Source organism: Cajanus cajan, chromosome 1, assembly GCF_000230855.2.
Source record: "Cajanus cajan strain Asha chromosome 1, NIPB_CcT2T_4, whole genome shotgun sequence".
Classification (NCBI taxonomy): Eukaryota; Viridiplantae; Streptophyta; class Magnoliopsida; order Fabales; family Fabaceae; genus Cajanus; species Cajanus cajan.
In genome coordinates this window covers 80,118,660-80,134,867 of record NC_138517.1, presented here as the reverse complement: position 1 = coordinate 80,134,867, position 16,208 = coordinate 80,118,660, and the positions used below count along the sequence as shown (strand labels likewise).

The window sequence follows — 16,208 nt, the reverse complement described above, 5'->3', positions numbered from 1 at the left end:
AATATAATATTTAATTATATATAATTTATTATAAATTTTAATTATATAATAAAAACTTAAATTATACTTTACATCAACTAAAATACTAATTATATATTCTTAACATTTTTTTTGTTAGTTTCGTATTCTGACATTTTTTTAATCCTTATTATCAATTATTAATTTTAGTTAGTTTAGTGTTGATATAATTAAAATAACCAACCTTTATATATAAAATGTGAAACTTATGTTACGTGAGAACGTAATTTTTCAATTTTTTTTGAACTTCATAATTAATTTAATTTTTATTTATTATAATTATGTATAAATTAATTTTAATAAATTAAATAATTTATTAATGAATAAAAACAATTATATAATATAATATAAATTATTTATTATAAATTTAAAATATAATTTATGCATTTAAAACATCTCTTTATTAAAATTTAAACATAATTTATACATTCAAATCTAATATATATATATATATATATATATATTATTTTAAATTTTAATTATATATGATAAATATTTAACTTGTGTGTTATACAAATTAAAATATTATTTATTTTCAAATGAAGAATATCAGGATAATCAAGACAATAAAAAATAATAATCAACAAACTATATACTTATCTTATTTATATAAAACAAGAAATATATTCTTTAATTAAAGTGTACCTAAAAATAATTTAATTATCTAAATTTAAATATTATTATTATTTTAATTATCTTAATATTAATATTTATTAATTAATTATGTCCATATTAAACTAAATAAAGTTAACCTATATTAATATATAAATAAATACTCTTTTTATTAACTATCTCAATTTCTTTGTTGATCATTATACTGTTATGTTTTAAAAAATTACTAAAAATAATATTTTTAATCAAATTTAAGAACTTAAAATTAATAGACTAATTATAATACTAGTTAGACTAATATATTTTTATTATTTTATTTTTATTTTATCTTTAATAGATACATTGCTTCAACACTACTAATAATAAATAAAATAAAACTTAAAAAAAATATTAAGAGACAGTTTTTTTTTTCTTTTAAAGATTAAAATGAGACAAAACAATACTTATATATACCTAACATATATTTAAGAAAAAAATATTAAGAAGAGAATGTTGAAAAAGTGTTATCAATATTTCTCAAAAAGATTTTCAAAACTAAAATATATTCTTGTCGATCTGAGATGGTGAGACTAACATTATTCAGTATATTAAATTTGAGTTTCGAGTTCAAAAGAAAAGATAAAGTTTATCGGTTGAGGAAGATTTCGTCGATCATAGCAATTGTTTAAAATATTCAAAGAAGCGAGAGGGTGTGATTAACCGGTTAATTTTGCATTTATTTAAATTTTAAGAAAAGGGAACAGGATTAGGTGGCTTGATTGGATGAGTGCGAGTGGCACGTGTCATTGGACTCACGTCAAACAGAAGCCAACAAGACCCGTGTTTCTTCTATTCCTTGCTTTTCCCTCTCCACTGGCAGGGCAGTAGCAAGGAAGCCAACACCTCAAACAAAGAATCAGCGCTGAAAGCAAACCGAAGCCAATCAGAGATCCAACCTCTGATACTGATCTCTCTTCGCTTCAATTCGATTCACCTTCGCGAACGAGCCATGGCCAACGAAGATTCCTGCGCCACGCAACTCATCGACGGCGACGGCGAGTTCAACGTCGACGGCCTCGGCAACTTCATCAAGACCGTCAACCTCGCCTCCTGCGGCCTCTCCTACGCCGTCGTCTCCATCATGGGACCTCAGAGCAGCGGTGCGTATCGATTCTTCGCTTCGCTTATTCGAATTGTTTGATTTGCTTCCGTTGAACTTGCGTCGTGACTCTTCTGTGTTTGTTGAACTTGGATCGATTAATTGAAGCATGTTTTCTTAGTTTCTGTTTGCTCTCAAGTGGAGCTGCGGTTAGTGATTAGGTTTAGATTTGGTGGATTGATTGGCCTGAGTTGTGTTGAAAGTAAGCTGAGACGTGATACATTCGTGGATTAGGAGAAAAAGAATCTGTGATAGAATTATAGAGAATCTCTACTGTAGCTCCGGTTAGTTATTAGGTTTAGATTAGATTGATTGACGTGAGTTGTGTTGAAAGTAAGATGAGACGTGACGCATTAATGGATTAGGAGAAAAAGAATCCGCGATAGAGTCGTAGAGAATCTGTAATAGAAATTAAACTCATAGAGATATAACCTAAAACAGAAATAACTCTAATAATTGGATATGCTATAGCTCTTGTCCGTTTCTGCTTTTACAGTTTTAGTTGGTTATCAATCGAGTGCAGTTTCTTTAGCTTCATTCTCTCTCTTTCTCTTGTGGATTTATGCGAGTTAATATTGTGTTTTTCTTGTGAACAGGGAAGAGTACGTTAATGAATCATCTTTTCCACACAAGTTTCAGGGAGATGGATGCTTTCAGGGGAAGGTTCGGTTTTTTAAATTATTGAGTGTTGTTTTGGGTAGAGAAAACTGGATGTCGTGGACATTCTTGCTGGCTGTTATGCTTTGGTTTGTGGTGAGCATGTAATTGAGTATCGTATTGTTGCAGATCTCAAACGACCAAGGGCATTTGGATGGCCAAGTGTGTCGGGATTGAGCCAACCACGATTGCTATGGATTTAGAGGGTACTGATGGAAGGGAGAGGGGCGAGGTAATCGATTCTGTATTAGAAGTTTTTTCATCTTTCTGTTATTTTTTACACAAGTGGTATCTGTCTATTATATATAGAACCTGTAATGATCCACCAGTTTGGTGATTTTTTAGTAATTTTAAGTTGTATATAGAGCATCTGATAAGAATGACCTGATAGTTTAAGAAAATACTATAATTTCTTAACTTGTGCTTGATGTTGACACATGATAGTATCGCTAAATCTGATTGACTCTTTTAATCCTATTATTGTAAACGGATAACACTATCATCTCATGAGTTCTAGGATAAGGCTTGCTATTTAGGTTTTTGGTTTTTACTGCCCTAACCAGTTTTCTTTCTTCTTCCTCCTTGTCATCTCTTTCGAACTCAAACTCCCATCTCCCTCACACAGCAGTGTGTCACCACTCTCCGACTACCAGTCTGCCACCACCGTTTCCCTTAGTTTGATAGGGAAATGTATAATTGCTTGAGGCCTATCACCTTTTTACCTCACACAACTCCTTCATGGAAAACTTCTCAAGGTCCTCACTTCAACTGGGATTTATAATCAATAAAGATTTCAGCGATGGATACATTAGTGAATTGCAATCCTTCTTGATTTTATTTGGCTCTTACACACTTCTTTTCCAACTATCTTTGGAGAGTTTGGACTTTGATTTTGCTGGATTGCTGGAATGTTTTCTGTCAAATTTCTTTTTGTAGTTTCTTTTTCCTCCAACTGCCAAAGGCTCTTTTTTACAAGACAAACCTAGTTGGAAATTCAAAGCTGCATTTACTTGTCTTGCAAGATCCTTCCTTTTACTGTTTTGTTTATAAATGAAAATTTCATGGTGCACTGCACTATTATAAACATCAATTCACCATGTCCATATTTTTAGTTGAAAATTTGAATTTATGATATCAGTGCTCCTTAAAACAGGTTCTAGCTTCATTTTACTGACAGAAGTACCTGTTCTATTTCTTTGTTGTATGTACATCAGAACTCACTGTTACCTTTTTTTTTATATTTTTTTTAAATAAACTCTCAGGATGACACTGCTTTCGAGAAACAGAGTGCTCTTTTTGCTTTGGCAATATCAGATATTGTTCTGATAAACATGTAAGTTTTAGGTCTAGATTATTGCTTTATAATTGATTGAATGAATCAGGTTCTGGGGTGATCCTTGAAGTGAGGCTTATGCTTGGATATTTAAATTTTTTTTATCAACTTCACACCCAACGTTTTTGTGCAGTCCATAGAAACTACATTGCTTAACTGAAGTCTGGGTGGAATTGCAAATCTTTCTGTCTAACTTAGTATATTGCCCGTTTGATCTAGTAACTTATGTTTTAATATAATCTTGCTTATCGTCTACACTCTACCCGACACTTGGAAATTAGAATCATTGACATTGTATGTAAGTGAGTGTAGGATGGGATATAATATATTTATCCTGTAATGGGAGATGCAAAAGGTGATCATAATGTTTTTTCATTTTCAGTAGCTGTGTCCTCTCAATTTTTTTTTATTCCCTTACTTTTCTTTGGAGTCAAATTAGTATTCAGATTTAATTAAAAAAGAACTCTGTTCCATGGCTTATGGTGCTTCACAGTAGACTAGTGCAAATATTCAATCCATTTTGTTATTGAAGATTTTATTTTATTTGCAGGTGGTGTCATGATATTGGTAGAGAGCAAGCAGCCAATAAACCTCTTTTAAAAACTGTTTTTCAGGTAGTTTTTAGCCATGGATTTACCTCTGGTTGGGTATTCAATATTTGACTTTTCACTCTGACCTTTCATGTATTTGTAGGTCATGATGCGTTTATTCAGTCCCCGGAAAACAACATTGCTATTTGTTATACGTGATAAAACAAAGGTCTAGAATCCTTGTGCTTTCTTGCAAAAGCACCCTTTTGTCCTATTCTACTAATCAATGTTTAATCATGTTTTGGCTGTCAATGCAGACCCCACTTGAACATTTGGAGCCTATTCTAAGAGAAGATATTCAGAAGGTGTGATTCCCATTTAATTTCTAGGCTTTTTTTTTTTTTTGTGGGTTCTTGTTTTTCTTCTTCACTAGTTCTTACCATGATATGAATTCCTCAGATTTGGGATGCTGTTCGAAAACCTCAAGCCCATCAACATACTCCTCTTAGTGAATTTTTTAATGTAAGATACATCTACCCTTTTCATGTGCCAAATGTTTATGTGTGTGTTTGTGTGTATATATTTCCCCTTTTCATGTGCCAACTGCTTTTGTATATATTAAGGTGTTTGATTAATGAATCTTCAAATGAAGGTGGAGGTTACTGCTTTGTCAAGCTATGAGGACAAGGAGGATAAGTTCAAAGAGGAGGTACCCTTTCATGAGACCATGCATCACTTTTAGGAGTTTGTGCTGTGATGCCTTTTCCTTGTTTTGAAGTGATTTCTAATTTGTATTGCTTTCAGACCTGGATCTTCTGCCTGATAGTTTTCTGCCTATGAACATTTAAGCAAATAATGAAATTATGGAAACTTTTGTGTTGAACCTTTCCATTTTGGGTTCTTTCCATATCTCAGATATGGTGTGATCATAGTGTTAATATTTTTCATACAGGTTGCTCAATTACGGCAGCGTTTCTTCCATTCTATAGCACCGGGAGGTCTGGCTGGTGATCGGCGTGGTGTTGTGCCTGCTTCTGCCTTTTCTATTAGTGCACAGCAAATATGGAAAGTCATACGAGAAAACAAGGATCTTGATCTTCCAGCTCATAAGGTTTCCTATTAGCTTATTTTTGGGTTGGGATGTAACAATGGTTTGGTTCTCTTTATTTACAAGTTTTATTTAACAGGTAATGGTTGCAACTGTGCGTTGTGAAGAGATTGCAAATGAAAAACTTAACCAACTGCGCTCTGATAAGGTGCACATCCATTTCCTCTCCATTGTTAGTTGTCTCGGTTATTTTTAGAATCAGTCATCATGTGAATGAATTTGGCTTAGGGTTGGTTGGAATTGGAGGAAGCTGTTCAATTAGGTCCAGTACGAGGTTTTGGGGAAAAGCTGAGCTCCATTATTGATGCCTGCCTTTCACAGTAAGTTCCAGATGCTGATAGACTTTTATTCAAGTTCTAGAAAAATCTATGTTCTGTAACTACTTGATTGCTGATTAATCTGAGTCGATTCAAATTTTTTTCTGGTCTCTATAATTCCATAAGAAGTTCACTATGCTAAATATCTCAAGAAGTCAAGTCAAGTCAAACTTCTTCAACCACTCACATTCGGTCCAGCAACTACTTTTCTTGTCCTAAACTATCATGTCATATATATTATTATAATATCTTTCACACAACACAACTCACTCTCTCTATACACACAAGTATGCTCATATATATGATTTTTAAGTCATTTAAACTCACTAGGTGTATAGGTTAAAATGTCAATAATAGAAAGTTTTTATTAGAAAAGGAATAAATCATTGCATCAGTAATAGAAAATTCATTTATTTCATTGAAAACTTTCTATTTCTTAACAACATATGCATGTGGTGCATAGGATAGAGACGTTGATGATATATAGGTTTAATTAATCATTTGGTCTTGATACCTGCACACGCTTTTTTGTTTTAGTCCCTATACATAGAAACTCTTATGTTTTAGTCCCTGTACAAACAAAACTTTGGTCATTTAGTCCCTGCTGTTAATTATATTGTAACATCATTACATTTTTGTTGACGTGGGGCTCACCTATGTGCCTTGTTGGTATGCTAAGGTGGTGAGTTCAACAATTTATTATATTTTAGTCCCTATACCTAGAACCTAAATGTTTTAGTTCCTGTATGAGCAGTTTTTTAGCTTGTCATCAATCGTTAAGTAATTCCATTAACTTTAGGTGCTCTAACACCACACAAAATTGAAATTAATGATGTAAAACTTCTTGAAATTTTTTGATGGTTGTTGAACCAGCAAAAATTTAAAAACAAAGATGGTTCTGCCGTGCACTGCCTCCAATAATTTGAAAAGAAGATGGTCCTCCTCCCTTTATTTTTCCTCCTTTTCCCCCTCCTCTTTTTCGTCCTTCTTGGATGAGAATTCGACATGTGAAACCTGCCCATGGATCTGTGTACACAGATCAAATTCTTTCAACTTTACATAAACATTCAGACACTGACAAAGCTAAACTAATTGTACCCCATGGACAATCCCCTAAATTGTCCATAAAATTTCGAAGCCTCAACAAATCTGCCTCTGTGCACACCCAACCAAAATTGAATTCTATGATGATATCCTACCACTAAAAACTAAAAAGCATATTGTTCCAAGTGTACAACTTTCTAACCTCTAATTTGTCAAATGCCTTGCATGCCTAAATGAAATTGCTGCACCAGTGGTTAGAGGATTTAGACATAAAGTCATATCAGATACATATTTTAAGTGGTTAGAGGATTTAGACATAAAGACCTATCAGATACATATTTTAAGTCATGTATTTTGCAGACATGTACACAGAAATCAACCTGTCAATCTGATTAGTATGCATTATATGAATCCTTTATACATTTTGTCAGAAATTATTGTTAATACATATTAAAGGTTTTCCATTAAATTAAGCAGCTTATAATCTGATATTTCAAGATGATGCTGCACCAGTAACCACTTCGGCAGCGGTGTATGCCAAAAATTGCCTCTAGTGGCAATGTGTGGCAAAAATCAACCATCCTTCTTTTTAAAATTTTGGCTGTTTTACATTGTCAGTTTTGATTTTGTGGTGGTGTACTTGACAACTGATGGCAAAGTCAAAGACATAAAACATAAATACTCGTATATGGACTAAAACATAAAGTTTATAGTTCTAAAACACAAAGTTTGTACAAGTATAGAGACTAAAATGCAAAGTTTGGGCAAGTATAGGGGCACAATGGGTAATTAAATCATTGAACCTGCCATCTCATAATGCCAACAAGGCACACAAGTGGAACTCACATGGCCACATCAGCAACAAATTTAATGGCATTACGACGCAACTGATGGCAGAGACTAAATGATAAAAAATTGCTCATTAAGGACTAAAACATAGAGTTTCTAGGTATAGGGACTAAAAAAAAGCATGTGCAAATAAATGGACCAAATCAGTAATTAAACCATATATATATATATATACACATATATATTATTGTTATAATCTGCTTTTATATTATAATAAAATCAAATTTTCACTTCACTCTTATATGAGGAGTACGAGGAGGGATCCATTTACTCTAAGAGTAAGTTTTGGTAGATTTACTTCACTTAATAACTCAAGTTTTACAAATTAGTAGTTTTTAATGCATAGATTAAGTCTGTTAAATTTTAGAAAATTTGTAAATTATTTGATACTCTGGTTGATTAATTCAAATTGATGGATAATCATAAAAACATTTTATATGGATTTGAATTAATGAAACGAGATATCAAATAGTTTTTAATTTTTTTTAAAATTTTGTAAATTTAATCTATGTATTAAGAACTCTTAATTCAACGTTTGGATTGTTGAAATTTGATGTAAAACACAAGTTATTGAATAGAGTAGATCTAGGTAAAGAGTAAGTTGATCCTTCCTCATCTTATATATATTTATAAAATTAATCTAGGAATAAATGTCTAAGAATAAGTCATATATATATATATATTTTATTTTTAAGTTGGGGGTGTTAAATATATATATATATATATATATATATATATATATATATATATATATATATATATGTATATATAAAACCAATTTTTTCCTGCCCTAAACTGTATCATTATCATTTTTCTTTTATAAACTACTAAGCTTATTAAATATTCTCCATTCACTCAATTTCATACTGTCAGTATTCTATATCTTAATTTATCAAAATTGTATTTGTAAATTTATTATTATTATTTTTTAGAATATACAATTCTTTACACAAATTTTTTACTCCCTGTGCCATGCATGGTACTAGTAGTTAGTTTTCCATCATTTTTAGATTATGTATGCCTCCTAAAGTTTCAATCTGTTTTTTATATGCTGATAATGTCTGCTTTCAACAGATATGACGAGGAGGCAATCTTCTTTGATGAAGCCGTGAGAAATGCAAAACGAAAGCAATTGGAATCAAAGGCATTGGATGTAAGGCTGCTGGCTATCCTTTTATGATTTTGTTTCTTATTTTATTTTTGAATTTTGCTAAACTCAATCCTCCCTCCTCAAGCTTACTTTTTTTGAGGTGGTGGGGGGAAGGGGGTAGGGGAAGTGAAGTACAGATTGGTGGATAATGTAGGGGTGCTTATGGTTAGGTTATTTAAATAACCTAGCATAATCATTTAATAACCATTTATAAATGTGGTTATTATATTCAAATCAGAACTGGTTATAATTTTTTAATAAGCGGTTATATTTCCAAAACCAGTTATAACTAAAATTGGTTATGTAATCGGCCAGTTATATAGCCAAAACTGGTTTCAAAAATTCAAAAAAAAGAAAAAAGAAAAAAAAGAATTTAGTACTTGATACACTTGTTCAACTTTTTTTATACTTTAATTCTCTATATAAATTAATATAGTTTTGTTGAATGAGTATGTTTTTAGGAACTATTCTTCAACATAAACATTCAATATTGATTATTATTATAATTGGATCCATTGTGAAGTTACGATATTTTTTTATTCATACTGTTCTGCACTGTTTCTGTATTCAAATGTTCCGAAAATCCATCAAATAATGCAGAAATACTCTGTTCAAGTGCACTTGCTTAGTAATCAGAAAATGTAAATAGCTAAAAACGGCCAAGGATTACTGAAGTATTACTGATATGGACTTCTGAAGAGTGTTTGCATAAAATTCTTGTAATTTATAACTCTTTTCTTTTGTATCAACTTTTCAGCTTGTAAGCCCTGCTTATACAACATTGCTAGGGCATATACGCTCTAAAGCCCTAGATGATTTCAAGACTAAGCTGGATCGATCACTGAACAATGGAGAAGGCTTTGCTTCATCTGTTCGCACTTTGACTCAGTCTATTATGCTCGAGTTTGACAAAGGATCTGCTGGTAATAATCTGATATGATTATTCTTCATTGCATGTACATTGTCAGTTATAACTTCATGTATGCATGTTTCAGAATTACTTGACAGTTGGGTGCCAATGCTAGCTTTAGTTTCCATATACCTTCTGAATTTAGATTAGGTGTCATTCTGTCATTCCTGCCTTGATTATTTTACTTTCCTAGTGATAGGATAATTATCCGATTCTGTTATAAGTTGTTTGTTGCGCCATAACTCCTTATTTTATCCTTTAGATCCATTTTTTTTTAACCTGGGGAGAACTGGGTAAGAAAACATCATAGGATAAACTCTATCTCCCTCCTCTCCTCCCTCTATATACTATGTTATATAATATTATATTAAATTATATGGACAATATAATATAATATAATATATAACATAATATATATTATATATTATATTATATTATACAAAATAAAAAAAATATATAATAGGTATAAGATATATAATACTATATATTAATTTATATAATATATAGCTATATATTATTATATATAATTATAATACATTTGACATGTAAATTTAAAGTATATTATTAATTAAAATATTAAAATAAAGAATTATTATACAAATAGTTTTCAGAGAAAAATATTTGAATCTTAATTCTAATTTTGAAATATTGTATATATATATATATATATATATATTATAATTTTAAGAAAAATAACTACATAAATAAAAAAACAAATTTGTATTATATAGTTAACATTATAATTTTCCTAGAAAATAGGCTACCAGTCTAAACCACCAAGAATGATAAGTTTTGATTGATTGATAGTAACTGCATGACCATTAAATCAATTTTTTATAATTTGTAAAATTTAAACAATTAAATTAAAAGTTACTTCTTAGAAAATTATATATAATTTTAAGAAAATAGTAATTTTTTTCATTTGAACATAATTTATATCATATTCTATTGGTCTATGTCAAATACAAGTTGGTGTATGTCATGGTAGTTAGTATTGTACCATACACTGTATGTATTGTCTAATACAATGTGGTTCACAAACCCAACGAAACAATACAATGTGGTTCACAAACCCAATGAAACGAGTCACAAGTAGTAACATTTTTGTGCACAAATCGCTTCCGAATCACTGATGGAATTGGAAAATTGTATGGAATTGGAAAATTGTGATTTCATGATGAATTGCATGATTCTGGGCAATGTGCACAAATCGCTTCCGAATCACTGATGGAATTGGAAAATTGTATGGAATTGGAAAATTGTGATTTCATGATGAATTGCATGATTCTGGGCAACGTGGGTTGCACTGTGTCGTTGCTACTCCAAGGGCCATTGCTCGTGGAGTGGTGCACAGTCACAATCATGAAAAATGGCAGCCGAAGCAAGCAAATTGCACCTCACTACGGTTATGCTTTTTGTGGGCTTGTATTTGGTGTGCACGCACAACACAACCCTTTATTCTAATTTTTAACTTCAAAAACCCGTAACTATTATTAAACATAGTAAATAAAATCTAATCTGAAAATAAAATTTGTAAAATCTACAACTATTATAAAACTTAGTAAATAAAATCTAAAATCAACAATAGAAATTGACAACCTACTTTATTCTAATTTTTAACTTCAAGAACCCGTAACTGTTATTAAACATAGTAAATAAAATCTAAACACTGAAAATAAAATCTGTAAAATCTACAACTATTATAAAACATAGTAAATAAAATCTAAAATCTATAACAGTTTTTGATATAAACAAATATTTAATTAATTTTAATATATACTTAATTTAATATCAGAATATTTATTATAAATTTAATATAAAATGAATCTAATAGCAGAATATTTATTACAAATTTTAATATATAAAATATAAAATAATTCTAATTGCAAAATATTTATGATAAATTTTAATATTATTCTATTATAACAAATTTTAACATTAATCATGCATTTTATGCTCCTAGACTTATGTTTTTTAGTTATTAATAATGAATGTGTTTTAATATGTCTTTGTTAATTGTATAAATTATTTTTCATTTATAATGATCATGAATCTTACAATTCATGATACAATTCACTATTCGCGATTTGGAAAATAGGCTTTCTAACTCACGATTTGTATCCTGATTCAACTACCATGGTCTATGTCAAATACAAGACATAATGTGTAATAACGTTTGCACCAAATATCAAATATGATTAAAGTTTATCTTGCTCTTCTTATCTTGACTGTCAAATAAACCCTAAGAGTCTATGTATATCGATGTTTTGCATTACTTAAGTAGAGCATATTCAACCAATTTCACTCGAAACTTCCGTCCTATCTCCCTTTAAATTCAGCAGTTTCTGTTTACTTGCTTTAGAATCACTTGTTCTCCTGTATTCAATTACTTCAAGTGAAATCACTATTTCATTTTGCTCATCATGTAAATGTTTTTTTTATACTCACTAAAACACTCACTCCTCTTTGTTGATTGCACTTTCCAGATGCTGCTGTAAGACATGCTAATTGGGGTGCTTCAAAAGTGCGAGACAAACTTCGCCGTGATATTGATTCACATGCATCATCTGTGCGTGGTGCAAAATTATTGGAGATAACAACTAATTTTGAGGTAATATTGTCATCACTATAAAAGTTGTTAATTGGTTAAGCTGGGTAGTGTTTTTTGAATGCCTGTTATTTCTATCAGATACTAAAGTAGAAGTATTTTATGCAGAAAAAATTGGCCAAGGCATTGACTGCACCTGTGGAGTCTCTCTTTGAAGCAGGTGGAAAGGACACCTGGCTTTCAATAAGAGAACTACTCAAGCGTGAGACTGAAGCTGCTTTATCAGAATTTTCTGTTTCGATTGCTGGTTTTGAGCTGGATGAAGAAACAGTTGAAAAAATGCAACAAAGCTTAAGGGACTATGCAAGAAAGTTGGTGGAAAATAAAGCTCGAGAAGAAGCTGGAAAGATTCTGATACGCATGAAAGATAGGTAATTCCATTTAAAGATATCTGGTCATTTGTTTGCGAAATTTCGTTTTGTATTGTAAAATGTGTATAAAAGTTGATTGGCTATTTATGTGGGACTTGGTAGTTGTAAGGATTGAAACAAGACATGATGCTCTGCTTCTTTTGTATTCATTGATTTCTTTGGTTTGGGTAGAATGCCAGAGTTTCACACTGAGGTTTCTGTCTGTTACTGTCATGACACCTACTTGTTTCGGTATTTTAACTATGTTCTGTCATTGTATACTTGGCAAGCTTTCCTTTATTAGACATGCAGAGAGACAAAAAATTTACATTTATTTGATCTAAACTCTAAAGTAGCAAAAGGCATAAGAATGCACTTGGAGAAACTGTTAAAACAAGACCATGCTTTCAAGGGCTTTACTAAAATTCTCATTTTTGATAGAGCCAATGTCATCATTTGATTGAAATTTTCATTTTTGATAGAGCCCAGTGTCATTTGATTCGTGTAGCTGATCCCACCAAATGTGATAAGGCTCGGTTATTATTATGGTTGTTAGTTGTTTCCATAGGGTTAAGTGGGATGGATAAAATGGAGGAGTGCTTCAAGTTTTATATTTGTGACAGAAAGGTATCACTTAAGCTTAATGGAAATTTCATTGCATAGCCTGCAACGTTATATGGAACTGAATGTTGAGCTGTAAAAGGACAAGAGAAAAAACTCTAGTAGAGATGAAAATGTTTCATTGGTAAGTGGACATGTTAAAGTGGATAAGATTGAATTGATTGATAATGAATATATTATAGAAAATTGAAAAATTGTGGTAGAACCTATGGTAGAAACTAACTGTTGGTGGTTTTGGGGATATGTGAAGAGAACTTGTAGAAGCTCCAATAGGGAGAGTAAATTACATTGAAGGCAGACCAATTGCTTGAGGTAAAGGGAGTCTCAGCCTGTCACAAAATATAGGCAAAAGCATTAAGAAAGATTTAAAGGTCAATATTTTGTCTGTAAACATGGTTTGCAATAGAACGTTATGACATTTTTTGTTCCATGTAGCTGACCCTGTGTCCCTTTCTAGTAGGAAAATTTGTTGTTGTTTCCATTGTTTTTGTTTTGGAGGATGCACACTAGTGTATTTATACATTTTATTCTGTTATGATGAGATAAAATGAACTATTCCAGATAGATGTTCAATTTCCGGATTAGTTAATGGCATACTGGTTTCTGACTTTCTGTAATAACTTTCAGGTTCTCCACAGTCTTCAATCATGATAATGATTCACTGCCTAGAGTTTGGACTGGGAAGGAAGATATTAGAGCTATTACAAGAGATGCTCGCTCTGCGGTAATTGATAGCAAGTTCAATGATAAAGTTTTATGTTATACGTATATTGAAAATTACTCCTGTTTTTAGCACCATGTAAAATAACTTCTGCTGTCATGTATCAGTCACTGAAGCTTCTATCAGATATGGCTGCTATACGTTTGGATGAGAAGCCAGACCGCATTGAAAATGTACTTCAATCATCTCTGATAGATAAAACTAGTGCTGCAACATCTTCACAATATATAAGTGATAGGGAAGCTTCTGTGGATCCATTGGCTTCAAGCACATGGGAGGAGGTAGTATACTGTGATATTTGTGGTTCCTGAGCCCCTCTATTATTGTTGTAGTAAAAGCATATTATATTTGAGAATCTATATAAAATGTAGGTTTCTCCAGAAGATATGCTTATCACTCCAGTTCAGTGCAAGGCTTTGTGGAGACAATTCCAGGGAGAAACAGAGTATACAGTTACGCAAGCTATTTCAGCTCAGGTAAAACTATATTATATTATATTCCTGTCTACTTATTCTGTTATCCAAACCTGTTTGGCGATATTACTTCTTGCTAGGATTTTTGAGAATGGTATTTGCTCCAAGATTTTCAATGCCGTCTTTTTTGCCTCTATTTTTGGTCTTTTTAGTTTATCTAGCTGCAGAATCTATGAAAATGTCATTCTTTTCCTTTATCTTTGTCTTGACACTTATCTAACTCCAGGCATACTAACAAGGCTACTATTTCCTTTTCTTTTTTGTTGTGGATTCAGGAGGCCTACAAGCGGAGTAACAATTGGTTACCTCCTCCATGGGCAATAATGGCAATGGTCATACTTGGTTTTAATGAATTTATGATGCTTCTAAAGTAAATATCACTTTCTAAAATCTTTAACTTCGAATTATTTATTATTTTCATTGGACCCTTATTCCAGAGTTTATTAACTACATTTGCTGACTTGTATGTGAAACAGAAATCCTCTCTACCTGATGTTTATATTTGTTGCTTATCTAATCGGAAAGGCCATATGGGTACAAATGGACATAGCTGGAGAATTTCGACATGGCGCTGTGAGTATTAGTGGATTTTTTCTTTTACTCATCTTTTCCCTGCGTCTGGATTGTTGTTAAGATCTTGTGATGGTTTTTGTCTGCCCAAGTGAATGACTCCTACAATCATGCCATGTGGATATTTTGTTTGCAGCTGCCTGGACTAATATCCATTTCATCAAGGTTTCTTCCCACGGTTATGAACCTTATTAAACGTCTTGCTGAAGAAGCTCAGGGGAATCCAACACCTGCAGAATCCCAAGGGTCAGCATCTCAGATATTCAGAAATCAAGTGCACAGACCTGATTCAGTATCATCAAGTGTTGGCTCATCTGTGGACGATGATGAATACTCAACCACAAACTTGTCTCAGAGGCGAAGAACAAACGTTCCAGAAGCTGAATTTTCATGACAATTTGATTTAAAGACGGTTGGCATCAGAATAGACATGCACCAGTTAGGGTGACTTCCCAGATCAGTTTTGTACTTTTTCTATATCTATATTTTACTTTTCTTCTTTATATAACGTGTAAATTATCCGATTATATGAAGGACCCCTATTTGGGTTCTACAACTAAACATTATCTCACTCCAGTAGTGACGGAATAACAATATTATAAACTAGTTTTTCGTTAAATTTTAGCAACTTTCATAAGTATCCATGATCTTTAATCATCGCTTTATGCACGCGTTAAATTGTTGAGCCTTTTCTGCTGAAAATTCATTTACTGTTTTCCCACGACCGCGTTTGCTTTTCTTCCAACATGCAGACGTTAAAGTATTGACATATGCAAGAATACCAAAACTGATCTAGTCCATTTTTAATTATTTTTGCGGTTTGTACATGGCCTATTCACTATCTTACCACTAACGTTAAGATATAGTCTAAAAACTATATTACAATCTTTGTATTAGAAATTGAACTTGATCCTCTCAATCATTAGAACAGATGCATTTTATTTATAATTATATTTTAATACTCTACTAAATGAAGACCATCACTTTATCTAATCTCTTAATTAACATTTTAGAGAGATTATAACTCTTTTAATTCTAATTAGTTTTATAAGATTTTTGTAAACTTTTAAAACGAAATTTTGTTATCTTCAAATTTAAGTTAAAACATTTATTTAAATTTAAATTATAAAAATTGTCATTTTAAAATTAATTATATTGTTATAACCATAATATTCATATTTATATACCTAATTGTAAAT

General features: G+C 31.5%; 1 protein-coding gene across 1 annotated transcript; it reads left to right on the top strand.

The window, feature by feature from the left end:
• The first annotated feature begins 1,417 nt into the window (after positions 1 to 1,417).
• RL2 (Root hair defective 3 GTP-binding protein (RHD3)) lies at positions 1,418 to 15,628 on the top strand. Its single transcript, XM_020384994.3, has 22 exons — positions 1,418 to 1,769; positions 2,365 to 2,431; positions 2,555 to 2,657; positions 3,688 to 3,758; positions 4,309 to 4,372; positions 4,452 to 4,517; positions 4,606 to 4,653; positions 4,748 to 4,810; positions 4,941 to 4,997; positions 5,241 to 5,399; positions 5,476 to 5,544; positions 5,625 to 5,716; positions 8,681 to 8,759; positions 9,514 to 9,679; positions 12,153 to 12,277; positions 12,383 to 12,645; positions 13,873 to 13,969; positions 14,074 to 14,247; positions 14,338 to 14,442; positions 14,715 to 14,809; positions 14,916 to 15,012; positions 15,146 to 15,628. Exons 1-22 carry the CDS (start codon positions 1,619 to 1,621, stop codon positions 15,401 to 15,403), a joined length of 2,469 nt encoding a protein of 822 aa, XP_020240583.1. The 5' UTR covers positions 1,418 to 1,618; the 3' UTR covers positions 15,404 to 15,628.
• The last annotated feature ends 580 nt before the right edge of the window (positions 15,629 to 16,208 follow it).

Excerpts from the sequence above, each read along its gene's own strand:
- RL2 (XM_020384994.3), top strand. The coding sequence starts at position 1,619 with ATGGCCAACGAAGATTCCTGCGCCACGCAACTCATCGACGGCGACGGC. Across the intron at positions 12,646-13,872 it reads CTGATACGCATGAAAGATAG|GTTCTCCACAGTCTTCAATC; the intron begins GTAATTCCATTT and ends AATAACTTTCAG. Across the intron at positions 14,248-14,337 it reads CTTCAAGCACATGGGAGGAG|GTTTCTCCAGAAGATATGCT; the intron begins GTAGTATACTGT and ends TATAAAATGTAG.